The sequence below is a fragment of the Nelusetta ayraudi genome, unplaced genomic scaffold (assembly GCF_046127955.1).
Source record: "Nelusetta ayraudi isolate G7.1 ecotype Tasmania unplaced genomic scaffold, CSIRO-AGI_Nayr_v1 ptg000092l, whole genome shotgun sequence".
Taxonomy (NCBI): domain Eukaryota; kingdom Metazoa; phylum Chordata; class Actinopteri; order Tetraodontiformes; family Monacanthidae; genus Nelusetta; species Nelusetta ayraudi.
This window is the reverse complement of record NW_027466142.1, coordinates 524579-547416: the sequence shown is the minus strand read 5'-3', so window position 1 is coordinate 547416 and position 22838 is coordinate 524579. Positions and strand designations below refer to the sequence as shown.

The following is a 22838-nucleotide window of genomic DNA, read 5'->3' as shown; positions in this document are numbered from 1 at the left end:
GCGCCTGGTGCGTCTGCTGTCCGACAAGCTGTCAATTAATACCTGGACTCTGACTTGATCTTGGCCTCCACTCAAACGCATTTGTGAGTCAGGCGGCGTGGTGAGGCGGTTTAGGAGCCGTTGGCACATTTTGACTGCATCCTTTTGTAAATGAAAAAATAAAACAAGATCTTAATTTAATTGGAAAAAAATAAGAAATATTTGAAAGCAATGCAAAAATCACAATCACAATTTAACATTGAACTGTACTGTACTGTGTAATCAGAGTGGTGATTCTCAATCACGGTTTTGCCATCCAAGCCTGCGAATGGTTGGATTGAGTCCATTTTCCCGAGCAAACCAAGACGACTGCGGAGCCCATTTGATCATCTTTAGGAGGACGGATGAAATTCATTTTGAATTATTTACGTTGTTGTCGACTGTAATCTGTCCGCGGCAGACTTATATTATCACCCACGGACGTGCGTACATTCATTTGCAATTTCTTGGCAGACAGCTTTAGCTGCTGCGCTCCGAGAGGAGACTCGGCTCCTCCCGGGAGCGACCGACCGCTTTTTAATTCCGGAATTAATGCAGCCGCCGGCCGCGCAAGCTCCCGGGCATTCATCATCGCACAATGTGTGTGTTTCTTCAGATCTCCCAACAACAACGTGATTTTCGCACTCCGGCGAGAGACGACGCCTCACAATCTCACTCACAAATGAGCTAGTGGAATGCGTCCGGGGTCAGGCTCATTCCCTATTCGCTGTTTCTTCTTCCGCTCGTCCTTGAGCGCAATTTTCTCTCACCTTGTCGGAAAATATTTCCTCGTTCCCGCCCATTTTTTTTTTATGCCACGTTTGAGGGAAGAAACACGTCGTTTCAATCGTTAAATTTAGCCGCTGTTCCGCTGCTGGTGTCGTCTCCTCTGGGCTGTGACTGGCAGGCGACTATTACTTAAAGACATGGAAATCAGACAGGCACAAAGGGAAAAGTGCCCTGGCACGCCTGTCAACCTGAGGAAAATCTGATGCCTCAGAAGTTGTTCAAAATGAGGAAGAAACCTTGAAAGATGTATTTTTTCCTTTCCTGCTAAATGCCTGTCAGGCCTCAACAGATCTTCCCGAAACCTGGACGTGTGGCTTAAACGCTTGTTTATTCGTTTTTTTGCTCCTTTGTTTCATTCAGGTCCCACTCAGGGTATTAAAGGGTGGAATATTTTACTTCCGACAGCTCTGTTTGAGCAACTGCTCTCATTATTCAGCGCTGACAATGTGCATAATTTTGCACACAAGGTTCAAAGAGAAACACATTAGACCCCCAAAGGTCCTGTGATCATTGACTCTTGTTTTAAAATACTTTCGACTTTGGAGAGAAATTCCGGTGTTTGCATAAAATTAAAATTAAAATTAGTTTTTTTGCATAAAATGAATCCTGAATATTAATGTCCCGAGCCTTGTATACTTGCTGTGCAACACATTTGGGGGTTTTGTCTAAATCATTGTTACATATGTTCTTTCTGCTTTTTAAATCAATCATCGAAACAATTTCAACTCTGGCAGGGGTTGGTTGTTCCATGGTTCAGGGAGGACAAGGCATATTGGCGTGAAGTAACGTGATGATGTGGCTGGTCCTGCCAGCCTACTGACCTTCCAGGCAGCTGGATTGCTCAGATTTTGATTTGGGTATTTTCGCACATCCGCCTTTCCAAGTTCTCCCCCACCCCCCCACCCCCACTCCTTTTTATCTTTTAATATTATTGGACTGTACAGGAAACATTTACATATGCATTTTCTCCAAAGTTAGGATCTTTTACCGTTTACCTTTCCAAGTTCTTGCCTAAAGCATTTTTGGACAGCCTTAGTAATAAGAAAAAAGATACAAGAAGAACTGTTGCTAGTGGCATTTCAATCAGAACTGGATGACGTTTTCATGTTGGCTTTATTTCATCAGAGTTTAGTCGACACAGTGCATTGAAGCGGTTGCTGCCAATAGCAACCTCCTGCTATGTGGCTCTACAGAAAGTAAGAAAAAAGATTTGTTCGCTTTGAACATGATGGATGAAATATTTGTCCAGTGACCTTTTTTTTCTCAGACGGAAACACGGAATAAATCCTTAGGACCTGGGAACCATTCCACCTGGTGTGCACGACTTGTGGCGTGCAGTGCACAGAGGACTCATGTTATGCATGAGCGTGAGTGTTCGGCTTTGCTGTATAAACACAATTGTATTTTATTGCCCTTCTGCATCGACTCACGCAGAGAGCTGAGAGTCCATTACCGAAGCATTAATGCCAACTAGTGTATATCTATAAAAAAAAATACAGACGAGCAGGTTTTCCGCCAAGTGCAACTTGGAACGCTGAAGGAAGGACAAAAAAACCCATCGTGACATCTCCACCGAGTGGCTCCTGGCATCCACTCCGTTGCCGCTCGTGTTTAAATTAACTGCAGCTTTCAGGACATCTCATCCTTCCTCTCGCATAGGAGTCGGCCAGCGAGTGCCTCTTTCATCCGATTCGGTGAGAAAGAATTAATGGGCTGCAAATTAATTCTCTCCGAATCATCGTCCGCGAGGATCAGACGAGGAAACTTGGAAGTGGAGGAACAGGAAAGACGGAGCTCGCTCTCAGAGCTCAGGAGATCCATCGGTTCCTCAACACAGTCGACTCAAATCAGTGGCAAAATGAGTTGTTCGTTAGTCTTGCGTCAGTTGGTTTCTCCGCCACGTGGTTTTCATGAGCTGGAACCTCGATTCTTCTCAGGCAAAGATAGAGGGAGCTAGTGAGCGAGCATCCGCGGCATTACTTGTAGCCTCAATCGTTAGTTAGCACTAACGTTTGAACTAAAGCTAAAAAAGCCAATAGCTAACGTCCTAAAGATTTTTACAATTCTCTAATATGACACACATGAAAGAACCGCAATATACATTTTTCATCCTAGGATCCATCCTGCGACGAAGGCCACGATGGTAAAGCATGAACCGCCAGGTTTTCTGCCCTCAAACAATTTATAATATTATTATTATTATTTTATTTCAAGCAAGATGCCACCAGACTGTTTTTGGCTTTCTGTGTCACTGGGGAGACTGAAAGATGAATTTTGCTTTTTCTTGTAACATTTTGTTTGGCTGTTTGGCAGTGCAATGATTAGGTTGCGCTGACTCAAGTTGTGTGAGTCTTCATCCTTTTGCTGTTTGGAGACTTTAAGGGATGCGTTACCATGCGTCTCCTGGTCTGCCGTGAAGCAGATGTGTGTCTGTGTGACTGAGCTGAGCGGTGCTGGTGAAGTCTGCTCTCCGCCTTTAATCACACACAATCAGGCTTTCGCCGAGGTGTGGGCGTGCTTATTTGCGCCCCTAAAACGAGAAAATGGCAAGGAAGTGATTGTAAAATGTATTTCTCTGATTTTCTGCTTCTCTGTTCCACTTAGCTTCCTCCCCTCTCTCTCTCTCTTTCTCTTTCTCTCTCTCTCTTTAATCACTGTCTAACCCCGCATGATCAACTTCCTCCCGCTTCTTCTCTCCATCTTAAGCCTGTGACTCACTCTGTTGTTATTAGTGCGTATTGGCAAGGGGGGGGAAATCTTGATGAATATTCAGCACCTCAACTTCTTGGCATATGAAAACATGCTAATGTAGCTTCGTTATGGTACGAACTCTGTTTTTCTGATTCAACAGCGTGTCAAACACAGTTCCCCTGTTGGTGTCACAAATGAATAACTGGCTTTATGTCGTTCAGGACCTTTACTTCCATCCATCCATCTATCCACTTTCTTTTGCTGCTCTTATTGTGCACTTGGAGTGATGTTGCAGTTACATCCTGGACAAGTCCTAGAAACCAGCAGGTGTAGCGCATCATTGCTCCGCGCTGTACACACATTTAGCAACCAGCCGCTTCTGAAGTGCACGTTGGCTTTTTGGTGAAGATAGTTTTGCCGAGGAATTATTTGTTCGCTGCAATGCTGTGAGCGAACACTTTGGAGGCGTCGGCTCCGCCGCTGTAAAGGTTTCATATTTCCCAGCGGTCACCTGATTGGCTCTCCTGTAACATTAATATTATCTGTCTGCATCAGCCGACAGCGCCGACGTCTGCCGCATCTGTCCCAGTCCGCTGGCAAATACAATTATATCATAGTAATAATAATAAAAATAATGATAATAGATAATCATAATGCAAAAAAAAATGCAGCTTACAAACACAGCAACTGTGGGAGATTAATTTTGCCACAATGGAGCAAAACATTATTATTGTTAATGGTCGATTGTGCTGCGGCAGCTTTTTCAGAGGGGGTGAGAATGCTTGATAGTTTTCAAATGCTTTGCAGCAGCAGCAGGAGTTATTATGGCGGTGAGTAATGTCGCCATTAGAGCTTGTCATTCAGCACAGAGGTAAATGGCGTGCGTGTCCGAGTGTGTGTGTGTGTGTGTGTGTGTGTGTGTGTGTGTGTGTGTGTGTGTGTGTGTGTGTGTGTGCGCGCGCGCACAGTCTCGTGTTGGTTCTGCAGGGAGTGAATGGGAAAAGAGGAAGATGAGGGAGACTGTGGAGTGAAAATAAAAAAAAATGGAGAGGAAAGATGGCTGCTGGTCACGCACACACACACACACACGCACAAACACACACACACACACACACACACACACACACACACACACACACACACACACACACACACACACACTTATACACACACAAACAGCCACACACGCACGACACAATAGCTCCTCTTTCAGCAGCCTGACAATAAAGACAGGGATGATTTCTGTCTGGGGAGGGAAAAAAAGCTGTCAGTGTGGCTGCTCACTGGGGGATTTAATATGGAAGGAGGAGGAGGAGGAGGACATGAGGACAAGGAGTGGAGAGGAAAAGGAAGCATTACGAGTAAAATAGAGGAAACTGATAATAAAGAGAAAGTGGAGCGGGGGAAAAAATAAAAAGAAGAACAGATACAGAGGAGCGTCATTTAAAGCGAGGTTGCAGGTAAAAGCAAAGCAGAAGGAAAGACGCAAATCTGCTGAGGCGAAATGGAAAATACTGAAAGACAGGGGAGACAAAGGCAGGAAATAGGAAGGAGGATCTAGAGACATGCACGAGGTGAGGGATTGTTGAGGGAAAAGGGCAAAGTGGGAAAGAGGATGAGAGATGGAATACAGCAGGAGGGAGGATAAAACAAAGAGGGAGGAGCGGGGGAGGTTGGGTAGAGCCTAAAAAAAACAGGATGCAGGGAATAGAGAAGGAAGGCAAGGGAACATATGTTAAGGGAGGAGGAGGAGAAGGAGGCTGGTGGGCAGAGGGAGACAAAAAGATAGAGAGGAAGAGGAGGACAAGGACGGAAAGGAAACACGATTTGTAGAGTGAGGAGGTGATAACAGGAAGAGGAAACAGGGATGAGAGGAGGAAAAGAAATGGACGGCATGAAACAAAGGAAGTGGGAGTGGTGAGGAGGAACCGGGGAAAAAGAAGAGCAGCAATGTAGAAAAGAGCAAGTGTAGAGATTATCCAAGGAGGAGAAATGGGGGGCGGGGAGGTGAGAGGCAAGCAGATGGAAATTTGAGTGGAGGAAGTGTTAAAAGAAAAAAAATTGAGGACAAGGATAAATTCAGGTCAGACGCTCTCGACTCGACTGCACCAAAGAATCAACAACCAAATCCAAAAGAAGAAAAAATGAACAATTTAATACCAAAATTTGGAGCTTCTCTAAGCAGGAGGAGTGAAGGCATAGAGGTTCAGTGGGGGAGGCGTGGGAGGGCGTTGGGGGGGGGGGGGGGGGCTCGGCTGGATAATAAATAGACGGACAGATGAAAAGCCGATGGTTGGATTGATGATCGGCCCAGTCGGCAGATCCCACCGTCGACCGGAACGCATTAAAATGTCACTGAACATTTTTCTCAGTGAAAGATAATAAAAATTAAAGCCGGAGACTTTTCTTTGTTTTAAAAAAAATTGTCTCTGTTTAATTATAGATTTTAGAGGCAGAATTAATGGGAAAACCTCAGCTGGCTCCCTCGACTCCTGATTAATTTGGGGGAAACGCGGCGCTGTGAGCTGCTGCAGCTGTTCGGGATTTGGAGAGGAAATGCGCGGCAGCGTTAGCTTGAACTCCACCGCTGCTTCCCGGGCTGGGAGAGTGATTCTGTTTCATTTCAATGTCTTTTCATTTTAATTTACTTTTCTTTCAGAAAAAACACCAAAGGCGAACAACGCTGTCGCTCTGCGACATCCGTGTAACATTTTAGCATTATTTTTTCTATTTTCCCGCCTCGTGTCACATCTGCTACGACGTGTTGTGTTGCACTCACCAATAGGACGACATCGGGCTGTGAGATTTGTGTACGTAAACATTTCCCTGCAGGCATCACACACACACACACACACACACACAAGTCTTGATGACATTTCTTCTTCGTTGGTTGTTGACATCCATTTTGTTGCACACCGCCCCCTTTTGGGCAATTTCTTTGTCCTGCTTTGTTCCATCTCACTGATGTGATGACCTATGAACTATGCAAAGGATTGTCACCTGTGTACCTCTGTCTTCACCCTGGTGGTGTACCTCCGCCTTCACCCTGGTGGTGTACCTCCGCCTTCACCCTGGTGGTGTACCTCCACCTTCACCCTTGTTGTGTACCTCTGCCTTTGCCCTTGTTGTGTACCTCTGCCTTCACCCTGGTGGTGTACCTCCACCTTCACCCTTGTTGTATACCTCTGCCTTCACCCTGGTGGTGTACCTCCGCCTTCACCCTGGTGGTGTACCTCCACCTTCACCCTTGTTGTGTACCTCTGCCTTTGCCCTTGTTGTGTACCTCTGCCTTCACCCTGGTGGTGTACCTCTGCCTTCACCCTTGTTGTGTACCTCTGCCTTCACCCTGGTGGTGTACCTCCACCTTCACCCTTGTTGTATACCTCTGCCTTCACCCTGGTGGTGTACCTCTGCCTTCACCCGGGTGGTGTACCTCTGCCTTCACCCTGGTGGTGTACCTCCGCTTTCACCCTAATGGTGTTGTACCTCCGCCTTCACCCTAAGACACCTGGGAAAGACTCCAGCGACCCTGAGTGCAGGAGCAGCACTGACAGAAATAAGTGCATGGAGGGATAAAAACGGATGCTTAGAACTGGAATTTTACAGCGAGCTGGTTCAACCTCCACCGTCCAGGTGGAGTTCAGATGTTCTAGACTCTGATTCGCTTCGTCCTGCCGTCCAAACCAATCTCTGTCTGAGATCAGCCAGGACTCAATGTGGATGAAAACACTTGATTTAATGCTGGAAATGTGAGCGGTCAGATTCGAATCAGAGTTACATCTTCCATGACCAACGGTTGAAAGAAACGCATGGCGTGAAGATGAAGTCAACATCTCCCAGTACGGCAGGCTGCATTAATTTGGCCCGTGGTTTAGGATTATTGGCTCTAACAAGGCATCTTTAATTTGGAGGTGGGAAAAAGCGAAAATTTGGCTGCTGCCGCTGTGCGAGTTTAAGGTGAAGGACGGATTTCTTCTGAAGGCAAAGTGAGAAAGACAGAGTCTGTGTTTGTGCACAGCTCCGGGGGTTCCATGCATATTTTAGTAATATTTGGGTCTTTGTGTGCTCGGCTCTCCTGGGCGGCTTTAGTCAAAGCAGCCTTACTAAGATTTTCTCTGGCTTTTTAGAAATACAACTAGACATTGGAGACTGAGGAGAGGTGGGCTGGGCGGCGGCAGAGGGAACCTGAAAACAAAAAAATACAAGGAGCAAAATCAATGATGGCTGCGGCTCGAGGCGAGAACTGTGAAGTTGTTGCGTTTTGACGAGCGTGAGTTTCAGGACATTGAGCAGAAAACAGAACGGTGCCGTAAATGGGCACAAGAGCTTCTGCCTGCTGTTTTCTAACAGAACGTCTGCATTTCAGCATTCAGCCGTTTGTTCGGTTTCAGCCGCAGTGGGGGGTGGAGGCAGTATTAGCATGATTTTTAGAGGATGTTTATTCCTCCTGGAACCTTGGCCTGATTTTTTTGTCTTCATCTTCCATGCGTATAATTTTATTACACAGATTTAGTCCAGAGTCTTTTTTTGATTATTAAAATGGAGCCGCTGTGTTGAAGCTGTTAAACCAAGAGGGATCTGACTTCCCTCCTATTTTGCTCGACGACTCACGAAATACGAGGGAGCTCCAGTAATTCTGGGTGTCGTGGCGAGGGGTGGGGGAGTGGGGGGGGGGGGGGGGGTTTGTTAGGGGGGGGGGGCTGCGCTTGCGGAACTCGTGGAATTCGCCGGGGATCGCGATTTCCTCCGTTATGGTTAATTTGCTTTGTGATTTCACAGTAGAACTCCTGGGTGGTCTTTGTCAGCAGCTGTGTGGGAGTCGACACTCGCGCCGAGGAAGCACGGGGAGGGCCGCCATCCTCTGCCTTTTTAATTCATCATGCCGCTCGCGCGGCAGATCTGCCCTGTTTTTCAAGGTTTAAGCATAAACAAGGTGGAACAAATGGCTGAAACAAAGCTTTGCGTTTTCCAGGAGTGAAAAATAATTCTCCTCCCGCGGGACATTTTGGCGATGGAAACCATCAATCTAAGAACCCTCAGGGGTTCCCCTTTGCACGCCAGGATGTGAGGGGGAAGGAATGTAGAATAGCTCCGGCTTTGTACCTGTGCGGCGGGGAGAGAATATATTGATATACTGTGTATTTATTTACTTTTATTTAAACTGGATATTTCTGTTGAAATTTAAAGAGTAAGCGTTGGAAATAAAGACAAAAGGAGACAAAAAGGAACCTGTACAGGGATACAGCTCAAATTTAATCTCGTGCAACCCTGTTGCAGAAGCTCCAAATGCTCAAAAAGAAAAAGATGCACAAGGCTCGTTATCTTTTCCTGTTTACGCTTATTACAGCCAAAACAGCCAAACACATTTTTCAGTAGCTGGTCGCCGGAGACAGTTTAAAGTCGAGCCCCCATCTCCCGTGTCAACAGTGCAGCTGTTGTCATGGTTGGACTAAATGAGCTCCAGTCATGTTGCCTTGTTGTCAGAAGATGCAGCTTTGTTGTTGCGTGTAGAATGTCGCCGACTGCGAAACCACGCTCGCAAAAAACAACAAAAAACAAACAAGGTTTTTACGTCTCTGTCAACGCTGATGCTTTTTAGGCCGAAACCGACTCATTGTGGAGAAGAGAAAGCAAAGAGTGGAATGGTTGAGTTTGAATGATGATTGTCCGCTGCTTCAATTGAGGGAGTTGGTGTGTGCAGACTCTGGCTACAGTAATGAAGGTTGTGACATTTAGGAGAGTGAAATCACGTCATCTCAACATTTTTTTTTCCCTCACCTCCAAACAGGGGTTGTGCAAAGACTGATGTTGTGTTCTGCCTCCAGGTGGAGCCCATGTTCACGGTGCCGGCCCCCCCAGCTCCGGGTCACCCCGGGGCCCCCGGATCCTCCCTGCCCTCGGCCCCTTCTTTCTCCTCTCCGGCCCTGCCTACCTCCAACCCCAAGCAGCTGGTGGTGAGGACTCGGTCGATAGGCACCAACACGCAGGACGGAGGCAACTCAGGAACCCTGGAGGGGGACGCGGCCTGTCTGGGGCCCTGTCAGCCTGGAACCAGTGTCAATCTGGAGGGCATCGTGTGGCACGAGACCGAGGAAGGTGAGGAGCCCGTCGGCAGCGGTTGCTCGATGAAACGCAGGATAACGGGCTGGTCCTTGACAGATGTTGCTGCCATGGCTTTTTTTCCCCCGACAGCTTTATGTTTTCAGCCTTAAGAAACAAATCCTCCTCATCCTTACACATCTTTTATGGTTGAAAATGCAGCTTTTTCATCTTTAAGTTTTGTTAATTCAAAGACTCCGTAGTTTTAGCGTTTACCAAGGTTGTTCCTACCGATTTCTTTTGCACTGACTTCAGCTCATGTTGATAAACATCTTTATCACAACCGTGTTGATATTCAAAATGTACGTTCCTGCTTAGTCCACTAGTCCAGTTTCTTCTCACGTTGCTCTCAGTTCTAAGTTACTCAGATGTGGTTCACTGTCCACCTGTCTTATTGATGAGAGCCATAACTCTCTTTGTTGCGAGGCGTCTTCATACTGTCGCCTCTTTTGTGTTACAAGCCGCAGTTTTCTTGATCGTTGAGCCATTTGATTGTGCAGAGAGTTTTATTTTTTTGTTTGTGGTGTTACTGTGGATTTGGACACAGCAGCGGCTCCAAAGGTGCACGGAGGCCCGAGGTCCTGCCTGTGCGATGCGTAAAGATGCGTGAAAAGTGTTTGAACTGTCAACACGCCTCACGGCTCGATGAAAGTGCAGCCAAAGCGTCTCTGATCTGTGAGCTCGACTTGAGTCTTGCAAGGTTTTATTTGGCCTTGATGGGTTTAAAAGGCCAAACTTAACCTTCATCTGAGTCCGCACTTTTTTGTGCACGCTCACTGTCTACCTCCGAGGGTGGTGGAAGAATTCACGCAACATAAATTCAAGATTTTTGCACTGATTCAAAGATTGCATTTCTGCAGTTATTTTTGCAGTCAGTCATTATTTTGAACTTTCCACCTTGTGGGCAAAAAAATGCGTGGAGGTTTTTTAAATGTTTCTCAGCCACAGTGAAGCTGAGCTGAGCTGAGGGAGGCGGGAACTGGACAATCATGCATTCCCATAATCCCCTGCTGCACCCCAAGAAGAGGTGCCAAGAAGAGAAAAGTGCGACGGACAGACAGGAACCGGTAAACAAACACAGCCAGCGTTGCGTTGCATCATGCCGCCCCTGCTGTGAAACGCACCTGTCGTTGTGTGTTTGTGGGACGGTCTGCCTCGAACCGCAACCCATCGTGCGGGCGACACGTGCACAACATGTTAGCCACTAACAAAGCAAGAAAATTCCAGTTGTCTTTTTTTTTGCATGTGTCATTTGATGTAAATATTCTAGTGTTTTAGTGTCTTTCAAAATAATGCAACAGATAATGCAACAGGCATTATCATAATGTCACATTGCCAAGTATGTGACCCATACAAGGGTTTTTCTCCAGCAGCTGTTGTTGCTCCAGCAAAAGGTTGAATAAAAAAGGAATAAGAGCTGTTCAGCAGGCTATAAATGGCTCTAACTAGATTTTGAAATGAGATGAACAGATTGAGAACTCGATCAAACAGATGATGACAAAGTTTTTCCTGCCGAGGCCACATTTGCAGATGAAAAGGGTGAAAAAAAAATCTAGTTAAACCATATTGCGTTTTGAATATTAAGAAATCCTCTCGTACGTTCCACAATTTATTTTAGGCTGAGGCTAAACGGGGGCCAGTCTGCAGACTTTTCACATGTACATTCACTATCAGCGCTGGATGAAGGGAAACGGGGTGTAAGTAGGATGTAGAAATATCTGCCCTTACACTCAGTCATTTTGACAACATTCAGTTAAACACCTCCATCATCTTAAAACAAAAAAACAGGCAAGTTAATTTATTTCCAAATGCAACTGATAATTGAGAGCCGTTTGTAGCGCCGAGCTGAACACAGTCCAACCCAGGAAGTGAGTCAGAACCAGAGTCAGAATCAGAGAATCAGAACCAGAGAGGCAGAACCAGAGAGGCGTCCGGCACTACAAAACTGTACGGTGGGAGTCCCAGGCAGCGGATCAGACGGCCCGATGATTCACCCGCAGATTTTGACGCCGCTGCGCTTTGATAGGTCGTTAACGAGCGACGGCGCTCATCTCTGCGGCCTCTCAGTGGAGGTGTAATACCTTTCCACCGGCTGCTAATGAATAAATCCCAGCGCTCCGTGCCCATCTCGCTCTGCCAGCCGCGGGGTTCTCTGAAGTGGAGTGTTGAGTTTGCCGGAGAGGTGTTTGTTTACCAGCCCGGTATTAATTAATGGCAGCAAGGAGGGTTGGTGGGTGTGGGGGGGGGGGGGGGGGGGGGTGATGAAACACAAAGAAGCAGAAGAGATAGAGGAATGCAGCAAAATGTCCTTGGATGAGGAGCGCCGCTAAACAGGCCGGAGGGGGGGGGGGCAGGGGGGGCAGGGGGGGGTCCTAGGCTCCAGACGTCGGAGGGGGAAGATTGACTGGAAGCCATACAGGTTCCACTAATCAAATGCTGTCTTGCTGACGACAGTGCCGTTGAAAATGTAAGAACGTAAAATATATATATATATATATATATATATATATATATATATATATATTGGGAATCACAAACTGTGAGAGAGGTGAGGAGAGTATAAAGCCTCCACCAGAGCTGCACAATCGTTGTTTCTGTAAAAAACAAACCGACAATTTTGGGAATCAAACGTCCAATATTAGTCCAATCCAATGTTTTACTTTTCATGTTAAATCCCTGCAGATTCACCAAAAAAGCAACAAGTTTTTTCCTCCCTGTTAGGAAATTCACACATTTCAGCAGAATCCCAAGAGCAGAAAAATGAACATCTTAAAAAGAAGCCATGCAATGAAAGTTAATAATAGTGCAATGCTAGAGCAAAACATGCAATAAATTGCATTACTGTTTTTTTATTTGTCTCCAGTGCAGCGCAATGAGCAAAATCAGAACAAATAATTAACCGTCTGTTTGCAGTTTTCTGCTAAAACTGACGCTTTGTTGGACCTTCCACACAAATGTAGGGAGACAACACTTGGCTGGGGGTGTGGTCAGTGACCTCAGAAATAGTTCCCTGTGCCCTTTGTGACATCACAGCACAGTCCACGGCTAGTTAATTTGATTGTTAACCTGAGTCATTGTTGATGGATCTTCTCCTATAAGACAATTTGCTGCTTGTTTGGCCTCAATTCTGTTACAACAGACATTAAATAGACCAACAAAGTAAGTGGGTTTTAGTCGATTTTAAAAACAATGATGCACATAACAACCAAGTGGTGCCAGTAGTTGCCGACTCCAGCGGAACTGATTCCTCTCCCAGTCTGGCAGTGAGGGTGGTGTTAAAGCGAGACACCTCAGATTGGACCTGAACACTGAGGAGTGCTTCTGGTTTGGTGAGCACAGCAGGAGACGGAGCATCAGAGGAACGTTTTACACTTGGCTCACCTGCACTGATCCATCAGTGGGTGAGGCGGAGGAAGAAGGGGTGGGGGGGCAGTGACTCATTCATTTCATTAACATTCTGCAGCTCCTGCAGCGCACAGCCTGGAAACAAATTGTCGACAATCTTCCCCCATCGCGTTCCGTCTCGTTTTGGCTGTGCTGCTGTTACGCCGTATTCGGTTTTGACGGTCTGATGTTGTACAAGTTTTTTAGATTTTCATTATTCACCCTGCCAGCCTTGCAGGATGATTTGCAGAGAATAAATCTTTCCAGATCTCCAGACAGCAGCATGTTCAGCCCTTCTGGGTTTCTTGCAAGAACTGCGGCCATTTGGGGCCTTCCACCGGGTTTGTGAGGGGTCAAAAACAGGGCGACCAGAGGGCGGGGCCAACACCTGGCCAGGGTACATTGTCGCTAACCTGGTAGAGGCCTTGCTGCCCTTTGTGACATCACAGGCTTATATCCAGAAGTGTGTGCTTTAGCGCTCTTTCTAAAAAGCGACGGGAACAAAAAAAGTAAAAGATGCCTGTGATGGAGCCACAGAGACGAATTAAATCAGAGAGAATCTCTAATCAAGTTGAACATGACGACCGAAAGGAGTGCAGCTGTGTTTTTCCCATTTGTCCTTTGATATAAAACCAAAAAAAAAAAACAGAAATAATCACAAATGCTTCAGTTGAGATGTTAGGCTTGTTCCCACATTTGTCAGTGAGGACAACATATAAAGGTTACACAAGGAAGAATACAATAGCTAAGCATACATTGCAATATACAGCGGCGAGAGCCTGAAGGCTAAAGACTGAGTGGATGAAGGAGGGACAAATCTGTGAAAATGGATTCAGTCGGTGCCTGAGCAGGCTGACAGGACGGAGGGATAGATGGGTGTAAGTGATAGTGAGTGCAGTGAGAGACGGACAGAATGAGGCTTGTCTGTGTTCCGGCATCGCCGGGAGGGGGTGGAGGCGGAGGAGGAGGAGGTGAGCGGAGAGGATGGAGAGGAATGTAAAGATGGAGCAGCGGCAGACAGAGGGGATGAAGAAGGATGACTGGAGCAGATGGAGTCAGAGCCGAAGAGAATCAGAAAGAGAAAGAGAGAAAAAACAGGTTGTTATTTTGTGGTTTTATCCAGGCTAGTTCTCCCAGGAGGTGGAGGGGTATGGCCCCGCCCCCTTTTGCTGGAGACGGCGGAGGGATACGCCGGAGGAGACGCAGGTCGCATGCTAATTAGGCGAAATGCTAATTGGAACGAGGCGAGAGAGAGGAGACGGCGGCGGCGGTCGCCGCCCTCTTCCCGCCTCTGCAGGAGGCCGCAGTCTGAAGTGCTCAAATCAGGTGGTGATTGTCTCTCGGCTGAACTCGGCCGACTCTGAGACGGTCTGAAAGGAAACCAGAGGACAAATTAATTATAAGGTCCTTAAAGTAGCATAAAGATGTAATTTCCCCCAGAATTAATAGCCGAACCGTTTATGGGCGCAGACTCGTTTGTCTTCTGTCTGTCGGAGGGCAAGACTGCCGGAGCTGCATCAGGATCTATGAAGTCCTTGACTGCCACAGCCAGCAAACTGCTGTCTTAGCATTAGAGCTGAGGCTTGCTAGCCGGGGTTAGGGTTCGGCTTTTGCTCTGCTTTTGTTGTGTTTGATTCTCTCTCTTGGCTGCAAAGCGAGCGAAAACCTCATTGGTTCAGGGTAGCCCCGCCCTGACCACAGGCAACTAAAAATAAACATCTTGCTCCAGCTGTGCATGGAGTTGCTGCATTCACTCTCTGCCTCATCTCAAGTGCTGTAAATAGTGCACCTGAGTTAGTCGTTTATGTCTTGTTAACCAAAGACATTCTTGCACGATTTTTTTCCCCATTTTATACCAAGAGATCTTTTTCAACGTCGCATGCTGGGCCTTTAATTTTGAAGGAAAAAAGAAGAAGGAAAGCCACATTAGAATATCACCTGCCCTCTCCCACTCTTTCGCTAAAGCGCTCCGGTTGGCTGAACCCGACCACAGAGGAGGGTCAGGTTATTAACCTCAAATACTCTCCACACCTCTCTGCCACTGCGGAAAGATGTAATTTTCTGTCAGCCGCGGCGCTGCAAAGCTGCAGAGAATGTGTGAGTTGAAAGGAAGCAACAGCAGCAGCAGCAGCAGTTAAAAAAAATGACTGGGGAAAATACTTGGAGAGCAAAGAGGCGTCAGTAGCAGCGGTGGCGTGAAAAAAAAAGGAGAAAGCTCAACTGGAGAGCCCGTTGGATCTTTTCTCTTTGATTTTTTTTTCTCTCTTTCTGCAGAATCGGCTGTTTTGAAAGAGTCTCACAAGGACGGAGTGAAAGCTTACAGAGGAAAGTTTTAGGTCTTTGCAGTTGTTTTAATCGGTTTATTTGGAATTTGGCTGATCGCAATAAGGAAAATAATTAAGAAATAAAACATGCGTGCTTAATTAATTTTTTTTTATGTCATGTTCTGCGGAACACCACACTCATGACTGCCTGCAATCTTGGAGGAGACAGAGTCACACTGTCCAAAAATAGAAATGCTGTCACGCTGACCGTCCAATGAGGCTTCAGGGGGACACCTGAGCAAAGAGGACCAACTCCTCTGTTGACCCTCAGTCTTGTTACCCCTAATCGTTTACCCGAGGGTGCTGACTCAGGATGAAGAACGTGAGAAGGGGTCCCTGAGTATTCTTCCACAGTCCCCTGGCGACCGATTGTTGACCGATTTTGAAGTGCATAAAAGCATTAATAATTTGGTAACTAAGCAGGTCGGTCCAGTCAATTGATTGGAGCCATTAGGACCTCAAAACGCGACTTTGCCCCAATCTCCACACTTAAGCACAAGCCACTCACTTGGCAGAGTCTCCCGGCCTTAATCTGTCTGCTGGAGTGTTTTTGCGGCGGCGGCGGCGGCAGAACCATCGGGCTTAATTGAAGATCAAGAAGTCGTGCATCGCAGTCAAACCTCATTTTAGGGCTGCGATGCATCCCGAAATTTGATTTGCTCGACATTGCCGCCGGCACATCACAAAACGGAGGTTAATGGTTTTCAAATGTCAGCCTGCAAGAGAGAGAGGGGGAGAGGAGGGGCGAGAAGGGAGGAGGGGAGAGGAGAGGTAGGGAGGGGGGTGTTTGTGTTGTCATGGTTGAGGGCGAGTCAGGCCTCAGATTTACAGCTCAAGCCTAAAGTTTTCCTCCCGAGCTGCAATAAAATACTAACAAAAAATCTGACAGGATTGAAGGACTGTCTACCTTCAGTTTATCTGCAACTTTGCATGTTGTAACTGACAGCTTAAACCATTTTAAAGACAAAAAGGGCTTAGAGGAAGGAGCGACTTCTGTCCTGCTTGTTTCCTTCCTGGTTGTTTCCTCTTTGCTCTTTTGATACGTGCACGTCTTGCCCTTGATGTTTCATTACTTTCCTCATTAGACCCACAAGATAAATGAGACCCGTCTGTGGGGCTTTGAAGGGGCAGTGCGTTGTTTTCGACACCGGCAGAGAGCGCAGCCGAGCACTGCATGTCAAACCAAAACAAAGAATTTCTTTGCGCTTCACGCTCGCGCTCCTTTCCTCCCCAACCTGCCATTTGAAGCAACAAACGTCCGCTGAGCCAATAAAGCTAAACCAGTTTTGTACATTAGCAGAGTTCTGTGGCAAATGCACATTTTTCCACTGATTTTTGTCCCCTTGGCAAGACAATATGGTATTGTAGTTCTAGTAACTGAAAGCGACCCCCAGGAGTTAGGGTTATATTGGCTATATCCATTTTACTCTATGTTGGCATTTATTTAAAGCGTGTTTCTCCTTTGCGGCCTGAGGATGCGTTCACAGAAAAAGCTCTAAAGAAAGTCGGGAAGCCTCCTGAGACGTCGTTCTCACGCCATTCTTACATTCTTATCTCTTTGCTTACTTGCTTGAATATCACGAAGGCTCGCAGGCTGATTGCTGTTTTGCCAGTGGAGGATGCCATAATGGGAAACAAACGTTGCCCGACCTTTTCAACCTGCCTGGCTCGGAAGTCGTGCTCCTTGTTGATGTAGCTCTGACTGCTCTTCCTCTGCGCTGTGTGACTGACAGGTGTGCTGGTGGTGAATGTGACGTGGAGGAAGAGAACGTACGTGGGAACGCTGCTCGACTGCACCAAACACGACTGGGCTCCTCCGAGGTGAGACAAAAATTGCTTTGCTGTCCTGTTTGCGAAATCAACCCCAGAAATAAGAGACGTCTGTCAATTAAGTCTTTGCTTGCTCTACTGGCTCTTCTCTGCCTTGCAACCATTTTAAAATACAGTGAGTCATTTTTCATAATTGCAAAATGAAAAATGTTGCAGTCTCCACATGCTGAGCTAAAAAAAAACAAAAAACAACTCTCAATTATTGCTTTTTGAATGGACGTGAACGTTGTCATGGTAATTACAGCTCAGTTCACAAAAGCAAAGAGGGAATTGCTTTTATTTTCACTTCTTTTTAGCGTTCTCCCTGCAGCCTAACAAATCTGAGGCGCTTAGACAGAGGACCGTTTGCTTTGGAGCTACTTGACGTGATATGTGTCACAAAGTGTTTTTACAACTATTTAAAGATAGAGAAAACTGATTTAATGTCTTATTCCATGTTTGTGTATACAGATTTTCTCTGCTTTGAACAGATTAAAAGAAAGGTCACACAATGAAAATACGCACTCTTTGAATGTCTTTTTTTGTTTTCGTATGCACACTTAAATGTGTAAAATAGAATCTTCCCAACCTGAATACACCAAACAAATGAAGCTCCAACAGCTAATGAGCTAAAGTGTGTCATGCCTGCAGGCTGCTTCATCTTCATTGCTGCACACTCTCTTTCAAGATGGAGGAGGGGGGTGACTGAGGTGCAAAACAAACGTTGGATCTTATTTTTGGAGATTTGCTTTGACAGGTCTGAGCATTTCAGCTGCACTGCACACGCTACTGGCAGGCTAAGTGAGTAAGTGGGCGAGTGAAGGAGCAACAGCGTTTATCTGAGGTCAGCCAATCAGAGTGTTTGCTAACAGAGAAGTGGGCAGTCGCTTCTGTTGAGCTGCCAAATCCATTTGTGTTTGGCCATAAGAATGAAAGCCACTAAAGAGCCTTACAGATGATCTTGCTTTGAAGGCAGGAGTTGGGGAATTTTTCTTCTAATGGAATACATTAATCCTTTTTCCCCCCTAAAATTCTCAACATGATTAAAATATCAATAAATTATGCAAAATGGTACGAAAACATACTTGAAACAAGTATGACTTTACACTACCAAACCGAGTCATCAGATGAACACCAACAACAGAAAGGAGACACGCAAAAAGGCAACGACAAACAGAAGATTTCAGACCGCAGAAGATGAAATGCTGTGAAATGCGCAATACTTTGTTGGTTTGGTATTTCACAATCAAACTAGTCTTTTCAAGGTCAGCACATACACACAAATTGTCCAAGCACAGTCTCAGCACTTGTCAGGATCCATATCTGACACGTAAGTGTAGATGAATATAAGGCAGTGCTTTTTCCTCAAAGACACTGACGGGTTTTTGATATAAATAACACTGTGCGAGCCTGGAAAATCACCTCCGGTGTAACAATATGAGACACTTTGGGAAACAACATCAAAAGACTTCAAAGCTACAGGAGCGTATGAGAATACAAAGTCCCTCAATATCAAAACAGAACTGTTGACTCCAAAAGCTTTTTTCTTTTGGCGGTTTTTGTTTTTCAAAGGAAAATATACACTGTAGTAAAAAATATTATTTTTCTAATCCTGTTAAGTGGTCCACCAGAGCCTTGAATGACAATCTGTAGGGTCCCTGCAGTTCTTAAAAACAAATCAAGAAGAACACAAACTTCCAGCCCCGGGGGATGACTTTCGATCATGAGATTTTTTAGCCTATTACAGAAAACTCTTCTAAATTCCATTATTTTTGTCCAATTCTGCAGGTTTTGTGAGTCTCCCTCCAGTGACCCAGAAATGCCGGGTGGGCGGGGCCGGGGGAAGAGGATGCGAATGGCCATGGCCGAGCGACCTTGCGTTGAGCCGGCCTCTACCGCCAAAGTCAGAGGTCTGTCGCAGCACAGGAGCCGAGGAGGCGGCGTGACTGGAACCGCTGCGCCGATCCACAGCAAGGGACGACGGGCGAGCCTCAACCTCATGAACAGCAACTGCCGGACACCGTCTTCATTTTTCACTGTGGATGAGGTAAAGCCTGCCAACAGCAGCTCTCTTCCCACGGGGAAACGGAAGAACAAGCCACCGGCTGACCTTGACCTCAGCTTAGTCTCGTCTGAGGACATTAAAAACGGGAATGGGAAAAGGATCCGAGCCAAATCCCGCAGTGCCCCATCCACACCACAGGGCAAATCCGACCCTTCATTCATGGACCCCGGGGGAGGTTGTGCCTCATCGCCACCTCCACCGCCCATCCTCATCGACTGCCCCCATCCCAACTGCACTAAGCGCTACAAGCACATCAATGGCTTACGCTACCACCAGACGCATGCACACCTGGAGGCTGAGGAGCAGAGGAAACCTGAGCTGGAGCCCATGAAGGATGCGGAGAGTGAGGAGCGCCTGTCAGACTGCGAGGACACAATCAGCAACATGACTTATGACCTCTCTGAGACAAACAGCGCAAGTACCAACAGCTCCTCGAAGAAACCTGCTCCTCTATATAAGGTGACCACGGTGGGATCTCCTAAGAACAGGAGACTACTCCTCAGTACTGACCACACACCAACAGCTAACTCCAAGACCAGACGAACCTCACTGCTTAAAGATGGGCTAATTGACGACCTGAGCAATCTGCCCATCATCTCCAACATGACCGTGGTTCTTGAGAACTGCATGGTACCAGATAGGAATTCCACAGTGGAGATGCCTAAGCTGGAGGCAGAGGGTCTAATCGACAAGAAGGGAGGCACATGTGACAAAGGCAAGAAGGCCAACGGGAAGGTTGAGAAGCTCTCAAAGTCCCGGACCAATCGACCAATTGCGCCAGCACCTGCACCTCCAAAGCTAATTGCCATACCGAACACAGCGTATCCTTCCGCCACTGGTGATACTGCCACCTCACAGCAGCCTTCGCCCATGGCAGCTGTGGGCCTCACCAGTAAAAACCTTCCCCTGAAACCCATCAAACCAAAGCTAAGCATCGTTGTGGAACCCAACCTTGTCAAAGCCACCCTGGTTACCTGCACCAAAGAGACCAGGAAAAAGGAGAAACGCAGGCTGAAGGACAAACACAATAAGGATGCCCCAACCAGGACACCTAACGGTGACAGCAACGGAATCAAAATAGAAGATTGTAGTTCTAAAATGGCTGTCAAGGAAATTTCTGGAAGCCTTCTCAAGGAGCACCTCAGCAAGCAGGATGTGGTGAATGGGGTAACTGAGACGCAGGAGAGCAGGATGGCCAGTATCAGAGCTGAGGCTGACAAGGTTTACACCTTCACTGACAACGCCCCCAGTCCCTCAATTGGCGGCTCATCGCGAATAGACTCAGGCAGTGGTTGCCTTGCAGCAGCCGACAGTAACAGTAAGAACAACAGCCCGGCTTATTCCGACATCTCAGATGCCGGGGACGATGGCGGATCATCTGAATGTCGCTCTGATGGAATCAGATCAAAGTCTAGCTCCTCAACTTCTTCAGAGGTTATTTCAAATAGCCATCATGGTAACCAGAGTAAATCCATACCCACCGCATCGACTCCATCATCGAAAGAATCCCAGTCCCCGTATTACCACGGCTATGAGCCTTATTACCTTCAAGGCTACATGCCGTCCGACAGGCAAAATAGCAGCAGTATTTCTTTCCACAAGAGCTCTGCCCTTGATGGCAAAGGGAAAGACAGAAAGGAAGATGTTAAGGAGGATGACAAAAGCTCGTCCCACGACTTCTCAGACTCAAAGAAAGGTGACGGGCCACCCCAGTCTCAGCTCCAGCTGGCTATGAGTCAGACCCAGACCGCCTTGGCCCAGTCACTGTATTACGGACAGTACTCCAGGGGGCTGTACATGGACCAGAAACTGTTACTGTCCTCCAAATGCTGCGACCAGACGCACACTGCCAAGCAGAGGGTTCAGGGGGCGAGAGACGGTGAGGACGATAAACACATAATCAGTGGGTCAGCCGGCGGACCAATTCTAAGCAAAGGTCCAGATGGTGCGAAAGGTTGCTGTCCAAAACCTATCCTCTCCTACATGGATATGAGTGAAAGGGGAGAGAGGGGACAGAGTTTGGGCTTGAAAACCGTGCACAGCGCTATAGTGGACCAGCACCAGGTGTCCGTGAAGGACTGTGACGACATCAAGTCACCTTCCTCCTCCTCTTCATCGTCACTCCACAACCCAAACAGTCAGACAGATCTGGACTCAAATGTTTCGTTTTCCAGTGTAAGTTTCTCCCTCTGTCTATAACCTGCCGCCGCCGCTGATGGTGTTGTTGGTGTGCTTTAACGACTGTTGTTGAGTGTCGCAAAGAGATTAATCACACATTGTGTTCAGCCAAACTGATAGGTGCTAACAGCAAAGACCGTGTGGCGTCTGTGGTGCTCTAACTCTCCTTTGGTACATATGACGCTAGTCGTTTTCGTTAAAATCAAGATCCTGTTGTTTTGGTTTGATGGATGCCAATGTTTTTAATGTTAGGAGTAAGAATCAATTTGGGAACTGTGTAATTCTTTTTAGCTGTAAATGTGAAACGTAAACACATAAAGATAAACAAAAAGGATAATCTCTAATGCTCAACTTTTGCTGCTTTTTCATGAAGCTTGATTGAGTTTTTGTTTGTTTTGTTTGTTTTTTTAACCATGTCATCTCATGATGCAGCTAGCCGCTCTAACTCGAGTCATGCTGGGTCATGTTAAACGATTGGCGAGTGAAGTGAATGGAGGTGTTTATTTGTTTGAGGGCGGTGGGTGGTATTTGCTTTGGGTTGGACCTGAATTGTGTCAGTGGTCACGTGTGCAACATGCCTTGGTTTGTGTCATTGGGAGGGACCCACGCTACTCACATTCCACCTGTGAATGACCACCTGCTTTCAAGTCGTCGTCGTCGTCATCCTCCATCAACATCAAACCGAGAGCCAGTGGTACATGGTCTGTTTATGGTTCTGTTCACTCAAGTGCCCAGTGTTTCCTCTATAGTGATTCAGCAGCGGTGGGCCACCGCAGCAAGTAATTTTTCATTCCTGGTAAAAATGTACAAATAAGAGCTACCAATAGTCCTTCCTGTTCACCAAAAAACACAAAATAGACACATTTATATATATTTAAAAACTGGGACAAAGACGTGGACTGAAGTTGAACTGACCAAAAAAAAAAGACTCTCACCCACCACTGTTAACAAAGAATTATAGGGGAAACACTGCAACTAGCACCAACACTTGTCCCCATCAATCTAGCCCTCAGACGGCCCGGCCTGGGCTCACTGCCTGGTTCACAGCAAATACTCAGAGCTACACAGTCAACACGGAGAGGAGGCCGAAGAGGGCGAGGCTGACAGGGGGAAAGAATGGGGGGCTACAGCGGAGCCCACCGGGGCAAAGATGACCTCGGGAGGAGGTGGAGGCGGCGGAGAGAGGGGCGGCGATGGCAAGAAGCTGCGGCTCCACGCACCCCCCCACGGCCGTCTGCCCAGCATCGATGCTGAGGAGTCTGAGAGGCTGGAGAGTCTGGACGAGCAGGAGCAGGAGGCGTTGGGGAGTCTTTCCGAGGAGTCGCAGAGTGCCCGGGTGGCTGTGTCTCCGCCCATGACGCCCCAGCAGCCCTACATACAGTACCAGCACTCCTCCTACCAGCCCTACCTCGCCATGTGCGAGAGTGGCGCTGCCTCCTACAGAGGGGTCTCCCCAACCCTGGTCCACAACTACCCAGGTA

General features: G+C 47.0%; 1 protein-coding gene across 3 annotated transcripts in view; it reads left to right on the top strand.

Annotated features, from left to right (window-relative positions):
- Positions 1-22838, top strand: part of znf608 (zinc finger protein 608) — a 39376-nt gene that overhangs the window by 11969 nt on the left and 4569 nt on the right. For 2 of the 3 annotated variants that reach the window (XM_076046949.1, XM_076046950.1), the window contains 4 exons: positions 9324-9594; positions 17039-17126; positions 18903-21354; positions 22364-22835. In XM_076046949.1, coding sequence (XP_075903064.1) covers positions 9324-9594; positions 17039-17126; positions 18903-21354; positions 22364-22835 — 3283 coding nt within the window. Of the gene's footprint in view, positions 1-9323; positions 9595-17038; positions 17127-18902; positions 22836-22838 lie in introns of those variants that run through there. The other variant, XM_076046951.1, reaches the window with a different exon arrangement.